This window comes from Dendropsophus ebraccatus, chromosome 4, assembly GCF_027789765.1.
Source record: "Dendropsophus ebraccatus isolate aDenEbr1 chromosome 4, aDenEbr1.pat, whole genome shotgun sequence".
In the NCBI taxonomy this organism is placed as follows: Eukaryota; Metazoa; Chordata; class Amphibia; order Anura; family Hylidae; genus Dendropsophus; species Dendropsophus ebraccatus.
The window spans coordinates 39007470-39029640 of record NC_091457.1 but is presented as its reverse complement, the minus strand read 5'-3'; the positions used below and the strand labels follow the sequence as shown (position 1 = coordinate 39029640).

The window sequence follows — 22171 nt, the reverse complement described above, 5'->3', positions numbered from 1 at the left end:
TCTATTAAACTATTATGTTACCATGTATTGCAGTCCACTTTGACTTGAGTTCCATGAGGATAAATGTCTTCATTATGGACACAAGGGCATCTGTCTTCAGGGACACAGTGTCCGGCACCATCATCTAGAAGTCCATTGGGGCAAACACACCCTGAGATGCATTCTGTCTGGAACTATAGTAAGGAAAAACAAATGATATAATTCTTTCTGTACAATTGCATCATACATTGTACTTAGTAAAATAAAGGCAATATAAATCAATAATGGTAATAATTGGAAAAAAAAAAAAAAAGAAGAGAGAATTGACATACATATTCTACTCCCAGAGTCTTGCAGCTCCTGTGTACTGTAGCTCCTGATTGGGCCTTGTTACAATCAAAGTAGACTTTTCCAGCAGGGCAAGCTGTAATGAGACATTGGATGAGTCAATAGTACAGTGTATCTGAAGCATGTTGATTTTTTAAAGGGATACATGGCAGTAGGAAAAATTCTCAGAAGCCCCTTTTAATGTTTTTTTGTTCAAAGCAAAAAAATATTTTAGAATAAGATTTCACTGACTGGATGGGTACTAAGCAGACACATATTTTTGACTTGAGGACAGCCAACAATGTACCAAATGTATTAGGAGGTACCACAACTCTCATTATTCTTTTTAGACTAGTATATTAGCGGCGGTGTTAAAAGTGTGACTTATTATTAGCTTAAAGTGAAAACTTTAAGTAAATCCTATTAGAGTAGATATCTGATAATATCTAATTTTCTATCAGCAGGTTATACTACTTGTTTTTGGGGACCCTTCTGATAAACTGGGATCATCAAAGAAAGTTAACCCCTTTTACTAATACAGAAGTCAGGAGTGTTACTGACAGCAGTAAAATAACTATTAAATAACAATATAGAAAATAAAGAGAACATTGCAATATTTTCTTACTTTCATTGACATGGGTGGTACAGAGTAGTTTTCCATTATGGCAGGAGCTGTTTAAGAAAATAATAAAATATATCAGTATAGACTACAAAGTGCTAGTAAATGACAAAGTTTATACACATCCGTAATGTACAGAATTTTGCCTAAATAAATAAGCACTTTATAGAAATTATTCTGTAGGAGGTAAAGTTAAACTTTTCCTCAATTCTGGTGTCCAAACATTCACCACTGTGTGGTCATTAGTCACAGCATATGGTCGTGGTTCTGTCCGAATGTGATGATTAGAAATGTGCTAAGTGAATCCAGTGAATCAAAATTCACTGCAAATCACGATGTCAATTTGCTTTGTTCTGTGAAGGGAATTCACGCAAAAAATTTGCAAAATAAAACAAAATGGCAGCTGCCCATGTTGTCTGGAGCATCACTGGGCAGGAGAAAGAGATTAACCATAATCCCTAGCGCCCGTCCAATCAGTTGCAGGCCCCTCTGTGATGTCAGCACCTCACTCTCTATATAAGAGCAGGGAGACACATTTACAGAGCAATTTAGGGACAGAGAGGAGAGGAATGGCGGAAATTGGATGAGTAACTGGCTGATTGACTTTTTTTAAATTGTGATTGTTTTAACAAATTCACCCTTCTGTAATAGTCTCAGCTACTATAGTTTTGGCTGTTAATGAAATTCCTTAAGATTCGATTCGCAAATCTAAACAAGTTTGACCGAAAATTTGCTAAGCTCGCAAAACTAATTTCTGTCTGCTTTGCTCATCTCTATGATCAATGATCACAATGTTTTTCCTAACATTACAGTTCTGTAACTTACACTTACCAACGCTCATCATGTTTGTAGATAATGTCTAATGGCTTCACATATGTGCCTTGGTAATAGCAGGAACACTTGGATATATCTACACATTGATCCTTCTCATTCAGGTACTCTCCTGCTGGACAGCCACAGCCATCGACTGGTGAGAACACACTGGCACAAGCCTTTTCTCCTTCTGCCAGGGAGCGGCAGGTGGGCTGGCATGTGGTCAAGTTGTACAGATAAACTTGAGAAGATGGACAAGAGTTGATGTCTTTGTCTGTAATAAGTGAGAAGAAAAAACATATAAATTATACTGTAAAATCCGTTTTTCAAGGCTCTTATTACTACTATGGAGAGTGTGGGAAGGGAAAGCCCTGATTCAGCATAGGTCTCAACTTTGGTGTCCTCATGGGTGTCAACCTTTTGATAAGGTTTCACCTCTACTTAAAAACCAACACATATACATAGAGGGGAGAAAAAAAAGATGAAAATAAAACAATGTCAGAAGGGAGAAGATCATGTAAGGAGATGGTAGTGTGAGCCGTCAAGAGGGGGGAACTGCTAACACTTATAAAAAAGGTTGAAGTGATAGATATTGGGCCTATAACATAGTATATTAGATTCTTACCACAGATTCCGTTCTTCCATCCCCACAGAATGATCCCCTTAGCGGCACAGGCTCTGACATAGGAGGAGAGAGCTGCACACATACACTGCTCGCTGTCCTTGCAGTTACATGAGTCATAGTGGCACCTCTGTGGGTAAAGGGCACCATGAAATTATAGTATATTATAGCATAGTATACATGTGGTTGTAACTGTATACACAAGATAATGACCAACCTTTGCATATTCAGTAGGATCTATTGTAGAATGACACTTGGCAAAGGGAGACTCATCGCTTTCCAACTTGGAGCACCAATATTCTGCATAATTTTCTAAAAATTTCGGGGAATACTAAAATTAAACATCTGAATAATGAGAAAATTCATAAAAGTGATCCAAAAGACGGACATCCTTACTGTTCTCAATGCTGAGGCTGCATGGATCATCCAACCAGTCACTTATGTCATGGCAATTGGCCTGGGCCTTCCAAGTGTTGGCAAAGGCTGAAGCTGTGGCTTCTACAAGACCCCCTGATGTTTCAAAGTCGTCTCCTTCCTTAGAGTTAAAATTACCACAAAGACCTAGAAAAGACAGTAAGTTATTAAAGCTCTCTGGGATAATGATAATAACAATGCTAATATTAAGGACTACATCCCTTCTAATTCTAAATGTAAGAGAATGCTGGAATTAGGAATAAAACAACTTTCTGGTGATTATATTCTGTATTAAATATTTAATTAACTTCTGTATTAAATTAACTTCTGACATGTCATAGTCATCTGTTAGGCCTTATCCACACATCCATGTGCCTCCCGCAATCACAGACTGTGAACTTGTGAAGGACCACAAAACAAACCGTATAATTGCTTTATATAAAGTTCCTTTCCCCTATTTTTTTTTTGTGCGGTCTGGGCTCCAGCCAAGAGCACGGACCATTACATTCGCATTTGCGTGCATTGGTCCATAGACTTTATTCTCATAAACAGTCCATACATGTGGATCCACAATTGTGGACCACAAATTATGCTTCTTGTGTTGGTGATGCCATAGAAATTTCGACTAGTTGGGGTCTGGGTGCTGAGTAGAGATAAGCGAACCGGCTGAGGTTCGGGTTCGTATGAACCTGAACTCTCGGCGTCTGATTCCCGCTGTCTGCCCGCTCCGTGAAGAGGGTGGATACAGCCGGAGGACAGCCTGGAAAACTGGGATACAGCCTATCAACTGATCACTAAAAGGAGTAGAAGTGCTAAGCAGTGGGCTGTACCCCATCATTTCAGCTCTACTTTCTTCAGAGAGTGGAAGAGCCATGTATGTACGTATAGAAAGAAAAATCAGTATGTACATATGGAGAACCTAAGTGTTGTATTTCTGCATAGACTAATCTTTGGAAACCCCAATAGGAAACATTTCCGAGTTCTAAATCTTTAACATGTTGACATGATAGAAGCATCATGTATGAATTATGACTGTACAAACATGCCATTTGCCATTAGGCTTTTTTTCATATTGCAAAATAAAATACTTTATCTCAGGTTATACTTTTTTGAAATTTATTTAGTGATTCTTTCATATGGAATTATCTGGGATTCTACTCAGTGCCATGTTATTTTAATATTTGCTTTGTAATCTTTGTGATACAAAAAAAAAATGTTGCTTTGACTATAACTTAACTAACCTTGCAGTCTTCCTCTGGCAAATTTCTCCATGGTGATGTACAGTTGCATTGTGGGTGATAGCTGAATCTGCATTTGATGACCATTGGTTGCTTGAACAATTATATACTTATCAACCGGCTGCAGAATTGAAAAACTGGCTGTAGAGAAAATAGAGAGACCCTGTTGTTAATGTTCAAAAGCCACCAGCACACCCTTAACCCATTGGTTTACTCTTTTTCTGAGTGTATTATTGTATTATTGCTTATTATTCACACTGAGTAAAATTGGCGTAATTCCACGGCAAAGCCTCCGACGAGGAATCCCGCCTGCCTCAGTGTGTCAATGGGATACCCGCACGCCTCTGCTCTCTGCTCAAAGAATTTAGGCTACGTCCACACTAAGGAATTCTGGCGGATAACTTGCTGCGGATTCCGCTGCTTGTCCCGCACCCCCCCCCCCCCCCCCCCGCTTCACACGCCGCCCATTCCATTCTATGGTCAGGCAGATTTCACTGTCCGCCCAAAGAATGAACATGTTCATTCTTAGGGCAGATGTCAGAATCCGCTTGACTACTGTATAGAATGGAGCTTATGGGACCAGTGGAAATTCGAGGAAGGGGGTTTTGGGGGGGCTGAGCAACTAAATCTGCAGCAAGTTATCCGTTAGAATTCCTTAGTGTGGACGTACCCTTATGCAGAAATTACCTATCATTTACTTTGCTATTTGGGATACTTACCTGTGACATGGGGCAGGGTGATGACAAGCTGATTCAGTAGCACTGTGCCATCTGCTTTGAAGACCACAATCTAAAGGGATTTGAACAGTAGGTGAATTAGTTTGGTATATTGGTTGGCTACAATTATATTATTAGAAGCAATTACCATTCATTCATTCATTCATTCATATACAATACTTACATTCTTCTTGTTGTCTGTTAGAAGCACAACAGATTTCAGACAAGTCTCTCTGTCAGAGGAACTGCATGGCGTCAGCTCACCTAATATAATATTTGATTCATTTGAATGGCCCTGTCAGGAGAGAGAACTTTATTAAAATCAATGCAATTGGCCAAATGTTTTGAATGCACAGATGATAGATAGATAGATAGATAGATAGATAGATAGATAGATAGATAGATAGATAGGAGATAGATAGATGTTTCTTGCCTTAGACAGCACATAGTAACAGTTCCCATGGAAAGTGTAGGCCTTCCCATCAAAAGTGGTGAAATGGGCTCCACCTTCAATGGAGCAAACTCCTGGGCAGGAATGATCTGTACAACTCCATCTTCCAGCAGCACAGTGGCTAAAATGGATATAATTTTGCAAAGCTTAACATTCAGGATACATCAGAGGTGAAAATTAATATATTACTTAAAGGGATGTTCCGGCAAAAGATCTTTTTGTTCAAAATCAACTAGTTTCAGAAATTTATATAGATTTATAATTTACTTCTATTTAAAAATCTCAAGTCTTCTAATACTTATCAGCTGCTATATGTCCTGCAGGAATGGTGTATTCTCTCCAGTCTGACACAGTGCTGTCTGCTGCCACCTCTGTCCATGTCAGGAACTGTCCAGAGTGGTAACAAATCCCCATAGAAAACCTCTCCTACTCTGGACAGTTCCTAATATGGACAGAGGTGTCAGCAGAGAGCACTGTGTCAGACTGAAAATAAAGCACCACTTCCTGCAGGACATATAGCAGGTGATAGGTATGGGAAGAGTGGAGATTTTTAAATAGAATTAAATTACAAAACTATATAATTTTCTGACACCAGTTGATTTGAAAGAAAAAGATTTTCGCCAGAGTACCCTTTAAGGCCCTTTTACAGGCTGATGGCTGCGTAATAAAGAACACCAATCTATGTGATCTGCTCCGGTTTAATGATCCTTCAGATGGCTCAGTCAACTACAGGCCAGGTTGCAGGGTTGACTCATTGGCCTCTAATTTTATCATCAGCCACACATCACCCATTTGCCCAGAGCAGTGTGTGGCCAATAACAATGATTTTATTGCCTGCATGAAAGCTGTGATCAGCCAATGGATGACATTTCACTGGACGATAATTGCGATAGATGTCTATAATTCAGTCTATAATTTGCCTGTGCAAAGGGCCCTTAAAGGTAGAGTCCAATTCCCTGCGGGGCCTAAATGCCATTTTGGTCAGTATTAAATTAAATTATATGAGAAGCAAAAATAATTCTTTAGTCAGGTGAATGAAGGTATGACTACAAATGTGGATAAAATAAAAAATGTAAAGATCATCTGTAAACATGTTATTCTTCTGTTCTTACCATTCATCACAGTCATTTTGCATGGTCTGACCAGGTGCAAATATTGTCCCCCGATGCTTGCAGTGACAGTCACTGACCGGTATGCAGCCCTTATCCGTATAATCATCCTGTACAGTGCCTGGAAATGGTAGGTGAAAATATTTTATTTGAAAGTAGTTATCCAAGATTAGGAAAAAGCACAGATACTTTCTTGCAAAATCGGCACCAACCCTGTCCTTAGGTTGTGTGTAGTATTGCTGTTCATCTCCATTAACTTCAATAGAAGTCAGCTGCAAAACCACACCCAAACTGAGGACAGGAGAGAAGCTGTTTTTAGAAGAAAGTAGGCTATGTTTTTAAGCCTGGATCACCCTTTTAAATTTACTTGGTTTTAAAGTTTATATGATGTGAAATACATTCTTTTATACTGAATTCTATTCTGTTATTTAGTCATCCATGAGATCACAAGAAATGTATCAGATCCTAGTTATTGCAACCAAATACTCTACTCTCAGTAGCTTTAAAGAAGAATAGCACCAAACTAACCTAAGACCCCATAGCAGTCATAAAGGCACATATGCCCTTTTTCTTGATTCCAGTACCACCTATTGTTCTAAGCACTATTCTAAACATCTTCTGTATATGTTGTTACTAGTCAATTTCTTGCCACTCCTGTACATGTTAGAAGTGTCCTACAGCAACCACTAGGAATGTCTAAGGAGCTTACTGCACACTGTTCATACATTAATGTAATAAGAAGATAATATGGTGTAAGTTACTAAGCTTCCTCTAGCGGTGGCTGAAGGCAGTGCCAACTTTATTATATATATAACTATATATCATAATAGAAAAATAAAGCTCTTACCGCTATAAGCATATGGGGTGACAGTTATCAAGAGTGGCGGACTCGTACGCCAGCCCAGCTGGCTAGCCCTGTGCCTGGCGCAGGCATTGCCGGAAGATCTACACTTTTCCAGGCGTAAACTTTAATAAATCAATATACCCCTTAACCGTGATGGACGCCAGGGGCAGATATTAGTAGATCTCTCCCATAGTGTAAAAGATGATCAGCATAGAAAATTGGCCCCAAAGGCTATGTTCCCAAAATGTCTTTTTTTTGCCCGTTAAAAGCCAAATAACTTGTAACAACAACCTCATTTGTAAATTAATGGACGTTATTTGGCCTCAAACAGCCATAAAAAGACAGCTTAAAACTACTATGGATGTAAGTATATACTGTAGGTAGAGACCAAATGTAGCGGCTTTGCACTGTAGCAGTAAGTCACTCTTTTAATTATTCTAAACAGGAAAATCTATATGCAATATTTGTTCTACATAACTCACCTTCAGGACAGAAGCAGCCGTCCATGTAATGCTCCTCACACAGGCTGTGTGTCTCTTGGTGGGAACAGGAGTTCTTGCAAGGGGAGGCGCTTTCTTGATAAATCATATTTGCAGGACATTGTTTGGCTAAAAACACATGAATATTCACTTATTTTATGCATAAAATATCCAATATAGTCCGAAACTTTGTATAAGAATACGATGCAATTATTGCTTTATATTTCAATAATAGTAGTTTAAAGGGGTTATCAGTAAAAAAAGTTATCAGCCATCCACAGGATAGGGGATATCTAGTAGGGGATCTGACTGGTGGGACCTGAGAATGGAAGACTAATGTCCTTCAAATGAAAGGAATGGCAGTGCACATGCGTGGTCTCCATTCATTCCCTTCGGGGTTTACAGACAATGTCAGGCTGACTGATCAGCAATGTTTGGAAGCCCTATAGAGGATAAATGGAGTGCTGTCCGCACACTGCCTCTCAGAAAAGGGCCACAAATATATACCAGCCTGGCATCTCTATAGACTCATAGGGGGAGATTTATCAAACTGGTGTAAAGTAGAATTGTCTCAGTTGCCCCTAGCAACCAATCAGATTCCACTTTTCATTCCTCACAGATTCTTTGAAAAATAAAAGGTGGAATCTGATTGGTTGCTAGGGGCAACTAAGCCAATTCTACTTTACACCAGTTTGATAAATCTCCCCCTATGATAGACCTTACAAAGTGTTACCATTCTTCTTTTTTATGGTCGATTTATTCATACATTTCCAGAAAGAACAACACAATACAGAGCTATGAGAAAAGATACTCCAGGATTGCTATTTTATGGGAATACAAATATTTAGTAAAAGGGTCTAGTCAGAAGTAGTAATAAAATCCTTACGACAGAAGCTATCGGTTCTCCAGTTTCCTGGGCGTCCCCCAGCGTGAGAGCACTGTCTGGAATACTCGGTGATAGTACTACACAGGCAGAAGGAGTCTTGAGAGTGATCACAGGAGCACATGTCCAGCATGCAGGCCTGGATGTAGTTTTCCAGGTTCAGGAGACTTTCACAATCAGAGAATGCCTCATGCTTTAGATGCTGTTCACACACAGAGCGCTAAGGGGGGAAAAGATCACTGCATTATAAACAGTAGTTATATACGTTTTTGAATCAAAATGGTAGAAGCTTTACAAGGTGCAAAAACTTAGTGATAGATTAAATGACATTAATTACAAATAGACTGGGTCAGATCCTAGTTTCTTAACATGTGGTCATGTTAAGAGATTATACAAATACAGTAATATCTTGGTTCCTTAATACCTCGTTGTTGTAACACTGTGGTATTCAAACAAAATTTCCCCCTGAAGTACGGGCATCGGCGTCCTAGAGATGGGTGCCACAGCTAAGGCAGGTCGGCGGAGGTATTCCCCAATGCGGGGAGAAGCAGTGGCAGCCAGGGGGAAAGCATCAGCCAGCAGCTGCGGTGGGCAGGGTAGCTGGAGACAGTGGCCAGGAGGAGGGTTCCTGGAGTTGGGCCATGGTGGAGAGAAGTAGCGGCAGACCAGGGAAAGCAGTGGCTGCCAGGCAAGCGGTGTAGCAGATGTGCTACAGGGGGCAGGGTGGAGATGCCAGTGCAGCAGGCTGGAGGAGCTGGCGGCCTGGAGAGGAGTCCCCACAGCTGGTGCAGCTCCCACCGCTCTGTCCTGTAAGAACAGGGGTAGAAGCGCAGCAAGTTCAAACAGCCGCCCTGTTCCTGCCCCTCTCTGTGCAGTTCTGCTGTGAGGAAGAGGAGTTTAGAGTGGGGATTCCTGCACCTGACCCATGGACAGGCAAAAAAACTATTAAACACATTTACATTGGTCCCTATGGAAACACACAGCTTGGTTCTCTAGCTGCTCGGTTCTGGAACAGCCTTCCAGAACCGATTAGGTTTGAGAACAGAGGTACCACTGTATACAATATATACGATATATAGCAAGAGCATCTGCAGCATCCTTAGACGGTGCTTTTAATATATGTGTTAGATGTATAAGGGTGGGTTACGGAATTCACGTGGATAAATTCCGCGGAATTCCGTCGCCTGTACGCGTTCACGGCCATGCGCCTTTCCGCCGTCTCCATAGCCACCATTCTATGGGCCGACTGATTCCACATTCGGCCAAAAGAATGGTGTCTATGGAGCCGGCGGAAAGGTGCACGGCCGTGAGTGTGTTCAGGCGACGGAATTCCACAGAATTTTTCCGCGAGGATTCCATAGTCTGAACCCACCCTCAGACCATGACAGAGCATGTAAGTAATTAGAGTACAGGATACTTGTCTGAAGAACTCTGAGGACTGTTGTACTACATAATCAATGACATAGCACTGAGCTCAGTACTCTAGGTCAGAGCTAGGGTGATGCATAAATATAAAATGATTATCAGAATTACATATACTTATATGAATACATGTGGTTCAGCTACATGACCTGTAAAAACATAAAACCCTTTAATGTGGCTACTTACAAATTGGGAGCAGCGTGTCGTGTCTGTCTTCTGAGTCTCGTCGATGTCTGTGCACTCATCATTTGGATCATGAATGTTTTGTAAATTTCCAAATTGTACAGGATTAAGTAAGAGCGCTAAGGAGAAGAAACATACCATGTTGCTTAATACTTTGTGGTCATTCCTTTACATTGACTATATCCTGACCCAAATATGCCATATAGATGAGAAGTGAGCAACACAACCTATAGTATGTCCTGTTTAATATACTGCTAAAAGAAGTATTCCTCTAAAAGATAAGTGATCAATATCTGATTAATGGGGGTCTATCTAGTGGTATCCGCACACATTACAAATTGATGGTATAATGAAGTCACATCCATTTTGGCAGTTTATGTCACTGTTCTGGACTGTTTTGCACATTTTACATAGGGTTGTTTTACACAGTGTGCACCTACCCTAACGCTGTGTTATTATTATGTTGCATTTTCTTTGTGTTACTGTTGCAATATCGTTTTTTGCACAAATTTTCAGAATTTTCACCATTCTTGTCTTTAGTTCAGTTGTGGTTTGCAATTAGGCTCCATTGACAAGAGTGGTGCTGTCTCTGAAAGAAAGCGCCCATGTTTTTCTAAAACTGGATAACCCCTTTAACAAAATTTGTGGAAAGCTAGATGGGATAGCTCTGTATGTCTATACCAGGTCATATTAATTTACTTGCCAAAATTGGCCCATTTCTACAGACTACTTACTCTCAGAGACAAATTCATTATAAATAGGGACACCATTGTAATCGCCACACAGGCCGCAGGTGCGATTATTATACTTAGGATCCAGTTCCAGCTAAGAAGGAAGAGAGAGAAAACATTCATCACTAAGAACAATAAACCAAGACATATTTCACAAAAAAAAGGAGTTACAGGAAAGTAATATATATATATATATATATATATAGAGAGAGAGAGAGAGAGAGAGAGAGAGAGAGAGAGAGAGAACATTGTATTTAGAAGTAGAATTGTTACACCAGGGGAAATCTGAGGCAACAATGTATGTAATGCATTGCCACCATATTTCTCCCCTAAAATGTATTGGTATGCTTTAGGCTATGTTCCCACAATGTTTTTTCTATTAAGGTCTGTCCCGTCAGTGCAGTAATGGCTGTTGATACATTATTCTAGTTCCGGTGGACTGATTGGTCTTTGGGTGTGTCTTTTATTGAAAAGTCATTTGAATTTAATAGTAAAGAAGGTGAAAGGACGGTGAAAAAAGAAAAACTGTGTGTGAAACTGTGTTTAAAAAAATAACATCCATTGTTTAAAAAAAACACCAAAAAGTAATTATCATGAACATTGTTTGACATTGGCCTCAAAATATGTCTGTTATTTAATACACTGTGTGCAAATACAATTCATTGGTGTGAAGTAAAATGATGCAATAACAAAGGGGACACCTCTTTCCTTAATGTGAACATATCTGAATAGTTAATATAAAAAACGCACCATGACAGCATCTTCTTTATTCCACATGAGGGTCAGGCCTGTCTTTGTGTACAACTTGAAATAGGCATCATTTTTCTGAATGAGGACTCCAAAGCTGTAGTATGGTGTCTTAGCTCTACAAAATAAAATGTGTATATTATGACTTCTGGTATTGTAGATGTTATGGGCAATTTTTTATTTTTTTTTGGAAGAGCTATAAACACTATTGGGGACACTTAGCAAGGGCTTTGCGTCTATGTTTAGGTGACTAATTGGACTTTTTGCCCATTTTTGGTTTTATCTATGAACCAGTATTCAATGGGTATGGATATTCAATATTTTTAGATGCAACTTTTTAAATAATTTGCCTGTTTTGAGTATTCACTCAAAAACTTGCATAATTCAGGATTTGCGCAACATTTATCATTTGCGACTTTTAAAAAAGTTGCACAAACAGCTGCAGACTGACATCTGGTCAGTACCAGGTGAATATGCTTGCACATTATTTTGCCAATATTCTGAGAATATTCTATTCACAAATTTATGAATTGTGTGTTAAATAAGTCATATTTAGCTGGGTAAAACACAGACAAATACTAGTAGAAAAATCGCACGTTTAGGACTCAATAGTAAATGTCCCCCTATAATGTGTGTGTAAATCTTTCTCTTTTTTATCTCAATATTGAACCACATACAAAAAACATTAACATTTTTTCTTCCCACCTAAAGTTAGTTGGCTTATTGCTTTGGGAAAAGGGAGGGAGGGGGAAGATACAGTAAAGTATAGGAGAATAAAAGGAATGAAAAGCTATGCACTCCAAGGAAGCACCCAATGATTTTACCTTCAGGAAAGTCAATGTTCCCATATAACAAAGGGGAAATAATTGAATATGTAGAGTAAAATGCAGAAGATTATTTGAGGAGTATATGATGAATGGAATTTAGTGGTAGAAAATAAACCATTGTGGAATCAAATATGATCTACATATAGTTTGATGAATTCTCTCTGTAGTTGTAAACTGTATTCACAAGTCCAATAGTCATGTTAGCTTCTAATCCACATGGACATCTCAGGTTATTGATAAACTGTCCCTACTTCCTTAGACTAGACAGGTTTCTGTAAGGTGGCTTGCTAGAGGCAACACAATATCATATAAAATGTAGAAATATACTTAATAAAACAAAAGAATTTAACTATTCCAACTGTTGAGTTTTATGGTTTTCCATAACAGTATGACACATTATAGACTTGGCGATAGAGCCATACCACCTCAGATCTTGAATAAATGGCTAAGAAGTAAACTTATAGTCTATTAGTTATTGATCATATTTACAATGATATAAATATTTATAGCTTCCTATTGTGTAATCTGATGAATCCCATGTCACGGTGCTTACCATATGGTCTAAGACACATAGAAGGCTTGGTGTGGTCAAGAAGGAACTCCACTTTAATTGCCTTATAAATGTACAACACCCAGGTGAACACCTTATACAAATGTCAGACAATACGCCAGACTGTCAAGACCACAGCTGTTCTACCCAGAAGGCAATTCTGTGAAAAGTAATTACTGAAAAGTCCATTAGCCCTATTGACCTCAATATGCAGCTTTCCTGTTTGGCAGATCGGAGACAGTAGTCCATTGACCAACCTATAACATAACTTACTAGTGGTACTCAGCTTTCTTAAGATAAAAATTTAGGATGCCAAGTAGAAACGAGACATGCGGCACTCACTCACATCACTTGCCTTTACTTAGTGCTTCATAAACACATTTTCAGCCACCAAGAGGAGCAGAAACCCTGGTCTATGGCTCTTTTTAAGGGTTACTGCTCCCCTCGCCAGGTGAATATCTGTGTATGAAGCACTAAATAAAGGCAAGTGAGCTAAAATGGTGAGTGCCGCATATCTGGATTCTTCTCGGCATACTGAAAACCTTAGCATTTATTTAAGGGCTTGAAGAATATTTTGTAAATAACTTTTTGGCACTTAGTTTTAAAGTTTTATTAATACTTTATCTATGGAACATGTAAAATCTCATTAACTCTAAAAATAAATCTTTAATAGAGATGAGCAAATTGGGTTCGGGTTCGAGTCCATCCGAACCCGAACGATCGGCATTTGATTAGCTGGGGCTGCTGAACTTGGATAAAGCTCTAAGCTTGTCTGAAAAACATGGATAAAGCCAATGACTATATCCATGCTTTCCACATAGCCTTAGGGCTTTATCCAAGTTCAGCAGCCACCGCTAATCAAATGCCGAAAGTTCGGGTTCGGATGGACTAGCGCATGCTCTAGGTTCACTCATCTCTAATCTTTAACAATTTTAGATGACATCTGTCATGGCCGCGGCGGCGTCTCGTGCTCCGGGCCGCCGCCGCGACCGCCCTCTATCCCACGCAGCTGCCGGGGTCCCTGTGCAGGGACCCGGCGCTGCGGACTGTTCGGCCCCGGGGGGCGCCTCACCTCGTCCCGCTCCGCTCTCCGTCTGTGCCGGGCCGGCGCGCGCGTCCACGCCTCCTAGGGCGCGCGCGCGCCGGCTGTCTCAGATTTAAAGGGCCAGTCCATCCCTAATTGGTAGTTGCACCCAATCACTCCCTATAAATCCCAGCATGCCCTGTCCCTCGTGTTGGAGCCTCTACATGCTTCCCATAGCGTTTGGCCCAGCTCCCTGTTGTTCCTGATTCCTATCCGCTACCTGGTCCCTAGTCCCTGTTCCTGATTCCTATCCACTACCTGGTCCCTAGTCCTTGTTCCTGGTTCCTGTTCCCCTGTTTCACCATTGCTCCTGTGTTCAGCCTGTCACCTGCGGTTACGCCTACAGACCTCGGCCAGCACCATCTCCTGCCTACTGCTCCTGCCACGCCTGCCGTCACTAGCAACCAAGCCAGGGGTAGTGACCTGGGGGTCGCCTGCCGCAGCAAGTCCATCCCGCCTTGCGGCGGGCTCTGGTGAAAACCAGCGGCCCCTTAGACTCCGCTCCCTGGTGAGGTTAGTGCCATCGCTGGTGACGGTCCAGTGGATCCACTACTCCAGGCGTTACAATATCAGCACACTTTAGATATGTGAGATTCTACCCTATACGACTCTCTAATAGCTAATGGGAGAATTGTAACATGAAACAGCATTACATAACTGGAAGTCCCTAATAGACTCTTCAAAGTCAGTTAAATGTGCACCCATAGTATAGTTCAAATGGTAGCATGTTAGGGGCCAATATTTTACCATGTATCTAATAACTTTGCGACACATAACCAACCATAAAAAAGGGTCCATCCCTTGGAAATCCTTACTATCATTCCTATTACCAGAACCTCTGTGCAGGGGTCAGTAAAGCATTTTATATCCACATTGTAGTCAAACTTTGTTATCTCCTGACATGAGAAACATGTATAATAGGGCAGAAATCAGTTTGCCGTCCACTTGCCTCAGCTGTCTTATGGGGAACCCATCACCAAGTTCCAAGGAATTTCAAGATTTTTAGGAATACTTAAAGGCAAAACATTGCACTTAATGGGTAAAATATACCTATAATTAATCTAAGCACACTTGTATGTGTCATTTTAGATCCATTAAGTACGGCAAAATTTTTTATTAAAGTATTGCATTGCCCCCCCAAAAGTTATACAAAATACCAATACACACTTATTATGGGAAATGTTTATAAAGTGTTTTTTCCCCTGCACTTACTACTGCATCAAGGCTTCACTTCCTGGATAAAATGGTGATGTCACGACCCGACTACCAGAGCTGTGTGGGCTGTGGCTGCAAGAGAAGATGATGGCAGAGGAATGCTCAGTGTCCCTCCAGTGCCCTGTGTCCATCTTCTCCAGCAGCCACAGCCCGCACAGCTCTGGGAGTCAGGGCGTGACATCACCATGTTATCTGGAAAGTGAAGCCTTGATGCAGTAGTAAGTGCAGGGAAAAAAAACACTTTGGGGGAGATTTATCAAACATGGTGTAAAGTGAAACTGGCTCAGTTGCCCCTAGCAACCAATCCGATTCCACTTTTCATTCCTCACAGACTCTTTGGAAAATGAAAGGTGGAATCAGATTGGTTGCTAGGGGCAACTGAGCCAGTTTCACTTCACACTATGTTTGATAAATCTCCTCCTTTATGTGTATTTCCCATAATAAGTGTATATTGGTGATTTGTATAACTTTAGGGGGGCAATACAATACTTTAATAAAAAAAATTTGCCGGACTTCTTTAAGTGGAAAGCATTTTAGATCCATTAAGTGCAAAGCAGTAATAAGATCATCAATTTTCATCAGGATGACAGTAAAATAATTACATCTGTCCATTTAAAAAATTGTGGCGTAGCATTATTGTCATTTAAAAAAAACTTTTGACGTATTACACAATAGTCTATAGGAAAGGCATCAGAGTCTAAATGCAGGGACCTATTTGATGAGGTCTAGTCAGCTATAAATATATCAAATAAAAAGTTGGAAATGGAGCATTCCTTTATTATGAATTGGGTACAATACCTACAATTGGAACTGTATCTACAGGATGAAATATTAAACATATGTAGTTAAAACATGAGAATACATATGATTCATTCTGAATAATCGTAATAAATAATCATAAATAACAATGTTCTATAGTTAAAAATTATTACCAGATGTATTTGTTTCCCTATACGTAAACGTATTTGCTAAAATGAATTGGATACATGGGTTACACAGTGAGCACATCACTGATAGAGATATAGAGTTTAAAGCATTACTGTTGTTTCCAGTAACATCAGACATGTCATAGGTTAGTGATCACACTGGTTCTCACTCCTGAGACCTACTGCGATCTTAAGGTACAGCTGGGGGGAATATGTGGCAGTGCGCTCAACTTTGCAGATGGCAGGGACATCTAAATTATTCTCTCCAAAGACTCTAAAGGAATGAACAAGTCAGATTTGATTGACAATTGGGGAGGGAAGCACGCTGTTGCTCACTTCCCTCCGGCTGTCTAACATCTAAGGGCATGTCAAAAATTGCTGGAAATGATAGCAATGCTTTAAATTTACCTCCGTTCACATTTGTGTTATTTCTGTTGGCAGGTTTAAGTAGCTTTACATCATTATCTGCAGCAAAGAAAACAGAAATTTGACTGATCGATAATTAATCATCACAGATCCATTAAACCAGTCTAACTGGGGAAAAACTAAAGATGAAAATAACTTCAGCTTCATTTACTTACATGGCCCCATTCACAATAACTATGCTGCTTTTCATTTGTATGATGACATCTTTGATGGTGATGGTGATCTTGTCTATGAGGGGATGACCATTATCCATAGATCGGTGAACATGGACAGAGAACTCCTGATAGGAACCTCCGCAGTCTGAGGCCAAGTTATAGCTACAGCTGCCTGGAAACTGGTAGAAATCCCCATCAAATGTTTTGAAATGATAGTTCCCCCAGGTACTGCAGACATAGTGACCGTGATTACGGATTCGACCTGTTGACAATCGGTAAAGAAAGTTAAAATGTATCTAAGAACAGTATGTGGCGTAATATTTCCACTAGGTAAGGTCCCTTCAAGCACAAAATAATATGTATGATCAAAACTTCTATAAAATCTCTAACATAGAGTAAAACATGACATGAAAGGCTCCCTTTCTCCATACAGTGGTTTTATTGTCCAAGGTGCTCAGCATGAGTAAACTCACCAGACTCTTATCTATTGACCAAGCTGTTAAACTGTGTATACAATGATAAATTAAATTCTCTCAACACCACTAGTACATTATCATTGTCTTCCCGATCACTTGCTCCTTTTTCTGCCAAATAGTCATTTTTGGCATACCAGCATGCCACTGCACATGTGGAATGTAACATGTATCTCAAAACCGTGGAAAGTATTTACCTGTTTTCACGTTTACGGCAGTTGAGAGGCCCAAAGCCAGCCATAGCACCCAGAAGCTGGCAGTGTGGTACCCCATTGTATGCCCTGGGGGCGATGTACCTTCAGGAGTGTCAGGAACATGTGCACCTTGCTCTTATAGGATTATTTGGTGCCTTCATGACATCACAGCAGGAGGGGCAGGGAAATCTTTAATCTTTACAATCAAGGCAAACATTCTCTCTTCAAATTAAGACATTGGGGAGGGATACACTAGAAGATATTCATTTCCTTAACTCTGTCACTGCTGACCAAGCCTTTGACAAACAAACTGGTCAGTTTACACTATACGTCTAGCATAGGCTACACTTTCTCCATGTGATTTCAAAGGTATGTGACTGCAACATACACATGGTACATGATAGTCTACGACAGATAAAAAGGTGGTTGTTAAGGTATGGATGATTGCTTATTTTTTTTCTTTCTTTGGATAAATACATTTCCCTTGTTAATAAAATTGATATACTGTATACTTTTATATCAAGGTGCACCTTTTCACCCTAACCTGGAAAGTACTGGTTGGGCTCTTGTATGTCCACCATGTCGGTAAATTCCTGCAACATTCCTGTGTATTCCCCAGGAGGAATAGTGCAGGAAATACTGGAATCGGGTGCTGATATGAAAAAGTTGTATAAAATTATAATACCTAGCCAAACAGGGTGCCCAAGACAGGGAGAAATGGGAAATGAGTAGCATAAGCAATATGTGCCTGCCTGTTTGCCTGGTAACAAGGAACTCAGTAGGATATGATTCCCCGTCGGACTCTGTAAACTAATGAATTTTTTTTTTCTCGCACAGAAACAAAATGCATGTGACCCTGGCCGTATCATTCATGGCAGTCATGCCCATCCTTTCCGGTGGCACACCAGTGATTTTTGTCTTTATAGATCAAGATACCATCCAGTGCAATGAAGGAGAAGGAGTTATCCTCCCAGTTGCTGTCAAGGCTACACAAATTCAATCAGTTTTGTGGTGGGGCCCCACTGATGCTAGGCAGAAAGCCTAGAACACTGGAGACAAAATTAACTCCCCCCAAATACCTTGACAGAGTACAAGGTTTTTTGTCTGATAACTGCACTGATCCTTTGTAGTCTATGGTAGGTAACTGCTTTCTAAGCTATTTCCAGGACTCCCATAGTCTAAAAAGAGTCTTAACTTTCTCCTGCTGAAATTGGGGGGTAACTCAGATGTAGTTAGGAGTTCTACTAATACAACCAAGACATGAAGCATGAATCCCAAAAGGACCTTGTTTTACCCAACTTTTATTAGTATTGTTAAAAACACTGAAAATAGTAATTTTATCCACCATGTATGTTTAAAAACTTTCCCTATGGTGTATAGTTCTTAAGGTAATTGTAGCCGATCCTGAGTTCTCTCTGAAATTTACAGTAGTTATATCTACCTGGCAATATCTGCCTTGCAACATGCATTGACAGAGTGATGCAGAAATTTGCAAACAAGCTCTTAATCCTGCTAAGAGTACTCTCTATAAACGATAGTGAGTGAGTGATAAAGCTTAAGCCACACTCTGCTCATCACCATCTGACTGTTCTAGAGCCCTTCCAAATCTCCATACGAGAGAAAATGTACTGCAGTCTGGGCTGCAGTCTGCCCAAAGATATCACCATGCCACTGCTCCACATGTTCCACCAGACCACACTGGCTTCATCAAGCAAGGCAATAGCCATTGAGAGACAGTTGCTGCAATTCAGATATAGCAAAATATAACTAGCCTTCTGCCCATCAGCTCTAACTTTCTGTCTCTCCACTTGTAATTTCATGCAGTGCCATTGTGCAGCTATTGGTCATTACGTGGTTTTACCTGCACACAATGATTAGGATATGCACCCACACCATCCTGTCTCAAAAGGTATACTTTCAAGATGTAGAAAGACAGGAAGTTAGTGCCTGCACAACCGCTTTAGGGTACAACCTGTAATGTACTTATGTAGTGTCCCAGTACAGGCACGCCACTATGTCTTTTCAGTCACCTATTTAAAGGTAACTCTTTCAGGTGTCACACTCTGGGATGATGGGTGCCTTTCCCCACTATCACCACTTGGTGTCTCACTCTCCCTTGTTTGTTGTACACAGCTATAAAGTCAAGGATTGATCCTCAGTGGGACAAATGGCCTAAGCCGAAGTATTCCACTGGTATCTTCTTGGCCTTCTCTAATCTTGAGAGGTTAGCTTCGCCCAATAGTTCAAGTCTGGGACTTGTGCTACCAAATCTGACAGTTTCGTTTGACAAACAGCAGGCTTCTTATTCTGTTCGCTTTTTCTAACTGTGAGTTCTAGGATTTCTCTTCTTCAGCAGCACTTAGTCACTTTTCAAAATATCCCAGCAGAATACTGTACTATTTAGCCAAGGTCCCCAAGACAGCCCCTGAACCTATCACAAGTCAAGCAACACTTCATCTACATCTACCTTTTACTCTCATTGGCTAAAGCACTAGCAACACCTGTACCTGCACCTACCTAGCTATTAACCTGTATTGCACCGAAGTAAAGCTATATTCTTTTTAAGTGCTGTGCTTGTTTTTCTAAACCGCACCTGCACCCACACATTGTTCTACCCTTACAATGCCGAGTGCCAGTGTGTTCGGGGGTGGGTAACGCCACTCCTGGCCACCATAACAAGTGCCTCGCTGAAAACACCAGAGCCCATGTGCTATCTGCCATCTAAGCACCCCAGGCCGTGGCATTTACCTCTCTGTGTTCCCGCTGTGTCCCTTTTGAAGGACCGCAGCCAAGGGGAGCAAAGCAGTCCTTTCCTGAAGAGTGGGAGTGCTCGGCCAATTAGAGGTGGCGCTGGCAATCCATGCTCTTCCACCAAGGGAGACACAAGACTGTGTCTTGCCTTTTACTAGCGTTGTTCAGCGTTCCTGATCTTCTGCTTAGTCTTACTCTAGGCTGGTTTGTACTGACTTCTGCTTTTGGATTGTGACTTGGTGCTGAATAATCTCGTGTTTACCCTGGCTTGTCTTAAGTATAGTTTTGTTTCTGATTTTGTCCTTTCTCTCCTGGTTCTTAGAAGATGAGTAAAAAGAAGCAACAACAAAAATCCCTGTGACAAGAAGGGGTTACATAAAGTTTTAGTAAAACACATTTTTATGCATTCTCCCTGTTTATAATAATCTTATAATAATTACTTTGGTCCATAGTCTCTACAATAGGCTAACACTTCCTGTACTATAGGGTAAGTTGTTTTTGGATACATTTTGAAATACAGATAAATTTACAGGAACCTACTGGCCAATTCTTTGGCATATGTTAGACTATGAAAATCCTCATGGTGTGAATTCCGCCCTAAATACATCAGTTTAGCGGTAATTTCCAAGGAAGTAATTCAAAGATGTTGCACCTGAATAGCTCTAATCCCTTTTACAAGAATATAATGAAATTACAAAAGGTGTGTCCATACAATTGTATAATATGTAAATGCAGTACAACCAAAATAGAAATCTCACATAGTATCTCCAAACTTTCCCAGCGCAGTAACACAGCCAATAATGACACCACTTCCTGATGTAAGATGCTATGTGCAATGGTATGTGTGATATTTTATTGTTAATAATTACACATAAAACTGCTCCCATCATGTTCATTTGGGGACTAAGTTATGTATTAATGGGTTTAAAGATCAGTATCAGACGGATGTACAGCGTTTATACTATGTCGGATTTGGAGTAGACTGGTCCAGTTAATGTTAAACCGATACCTTTAGCTGACAGCTTCCAAGTTCAGACTCACCATTCACTCTTCAGCTAGTGATACACAATTGGATGTAAGGCTAATATTCTATCAATGTTTTACAATGCAATGTCCACTTAAGACTCATAGCAATGTTGGTAAAATTAAATATACACATACAGTATGTACCGTGTGTTTAAACTGATCCCCGATCCTATTGTTACCATGCTGTGCACTTAGCAACATTACATGTGTTGCCCTATGCGCCAAATGCCCCTTTGTGGTATGTGCAGTGGAGACCAACTACCAGTACTTCCAATACAGACTAAGGCTATGTTCACACGTAGTATGAGACCGGCTGGGTCACGGAACAGTCGGTTTCAGAAGAGATCATCCCGGCCGTTACTGCAGTACCGGCCGGATGATCTTTAGCGCCACTGAGTTCTGATGTGGGCACATCCGTGCACGCCCGCATCAGAACTCCCCACTGCACACTACGGAGCCGCGCTGGCAGGGTTTTCTGACATGACAGTTTTTTTGTGGCGCCGCTAGAGATCCCGGTCGGAGCGTATATTATGTTGCAATCGGCAACAGCAGCCGTAGTTTTATGAAAATATACGAAGTGTGAACATAGCCTAAAAGAGTAAACTTAAAATGATACTAAAGGGGATGACAAAATCACGTTAAACTAAGCATGTGTGGCGATCTTAGTAGATTCCGTAGGAGGGGGACACATTTTTTTTTACTTATTATGCATCTTTTTAGTAATTATTATGATGGAAAAATTTGCCCCTTTGCCCATTTTGCAAAATAGTTCTTTCAACACATAGTAGATAAGCCCAAGAACTGGTTATATATATACAGTGGTACCTTGGTTTAAGAGTAACTTGGTTTAAGAGCGTTTTGGTTTAAGAGCTCACAGTTTTTCAAAATTGTAACTTGGTGTAAAAGCATTGTTTTGGTTTAAGAGCTCCCTGTACTGAGTGGGAGAGCGAGTGGGGAGGGGCACAGT

The 22171-nt window shown here is 40.5% G+C and overlaps 1 protein-coding gene and 1 long non-coding RNA gene across 4 annotated transcripts in view; one reads left to right on the top strand and one right to left on the bottom strand.

The window, feature by feature from the left end:
* MUC2 (mucin 2, oligomeric mucus/gel-forming) overlaps positions 1-17536 on the bottom strand; it is a 78477-nt gene extending 60941 nt beyond the window's left edge. For both annotated transcript variants that reach the window (XM_069965634.1, XM_069965635.1), the window contains exons 1-19: positions 17431-17536; positions 16761-17022; positions 11581-11695; positions 10834-10924; positions 10103-10218; positions 8498-8714; positions 7615-7740; positions 6292-6409; positions 5162-5300; positions 4913-5023; positions 4732-4801; positions 4016-4153; positions 2757-2921; positions 2578-2672; positions 2364-2490; positions 1757-2012; positions 932-978; positions 312-403; positions 22-173 (exon numbers count right to left, since the gene is read on the bottom strand). In XM_069965634.1, the coding sequence (XP_069821735.1) occupies positions 22-173; positions 312-403; positions 932-978; positions 1757-2012; positions 2364-2490; positions 2578-2672; positions 2757-2921; positions 4016-4153; positions 4732-4801; positions 4913-5023; positions 5162-5300; positions 6292-6409; positions 7615-7740; positions 8498-8714; positions 10103-10218; positions 10834-10924; positions 11581-11695; positions 16761-17022; positions 17431-17506 (2513 nt within the window). In that variant the 5' untranslated portion in view covers positions 17507-17536. The remainder of the gene's footprint in view (positions 1-21; positions 174-311; positions 404-931; positions 979-1756; positions 2013-2363; positions 2491-2577; positions 2673-2756; positions 2922-4015; positions 4154-4731; positions 4802-4912; positions 5024-5161; positions 5301-6291; positions 6410-7614; positions 7741-8497; positions 8715-10102; positions 10219-10833; positions 10925-11580; positions 11696-16760; positions 17023-17430) is intronic.
* LOC138788107 (uncharacterized) overlaps positions 1-22171 on the top strand; it is an 81879-nt gene that overhangs the window by 47344 nt on the left and 12364 nt on the right. The window contains exons 2-3 of one of the 2 annotated variants that reach the window (XR_011362555.1): positions 34-178; positions 6304-6418. This is a non-coding gene — a long non-coding RNA (uncharacterized lncRNA). Of the gene's footprint in view, positions 1-33; positions 179-1860; positions 2102-6303; positions 6419-22171 lie in introns of those variants that run through there. The other variant, XR_011362556.1, reaches the window with a different exon arrangement.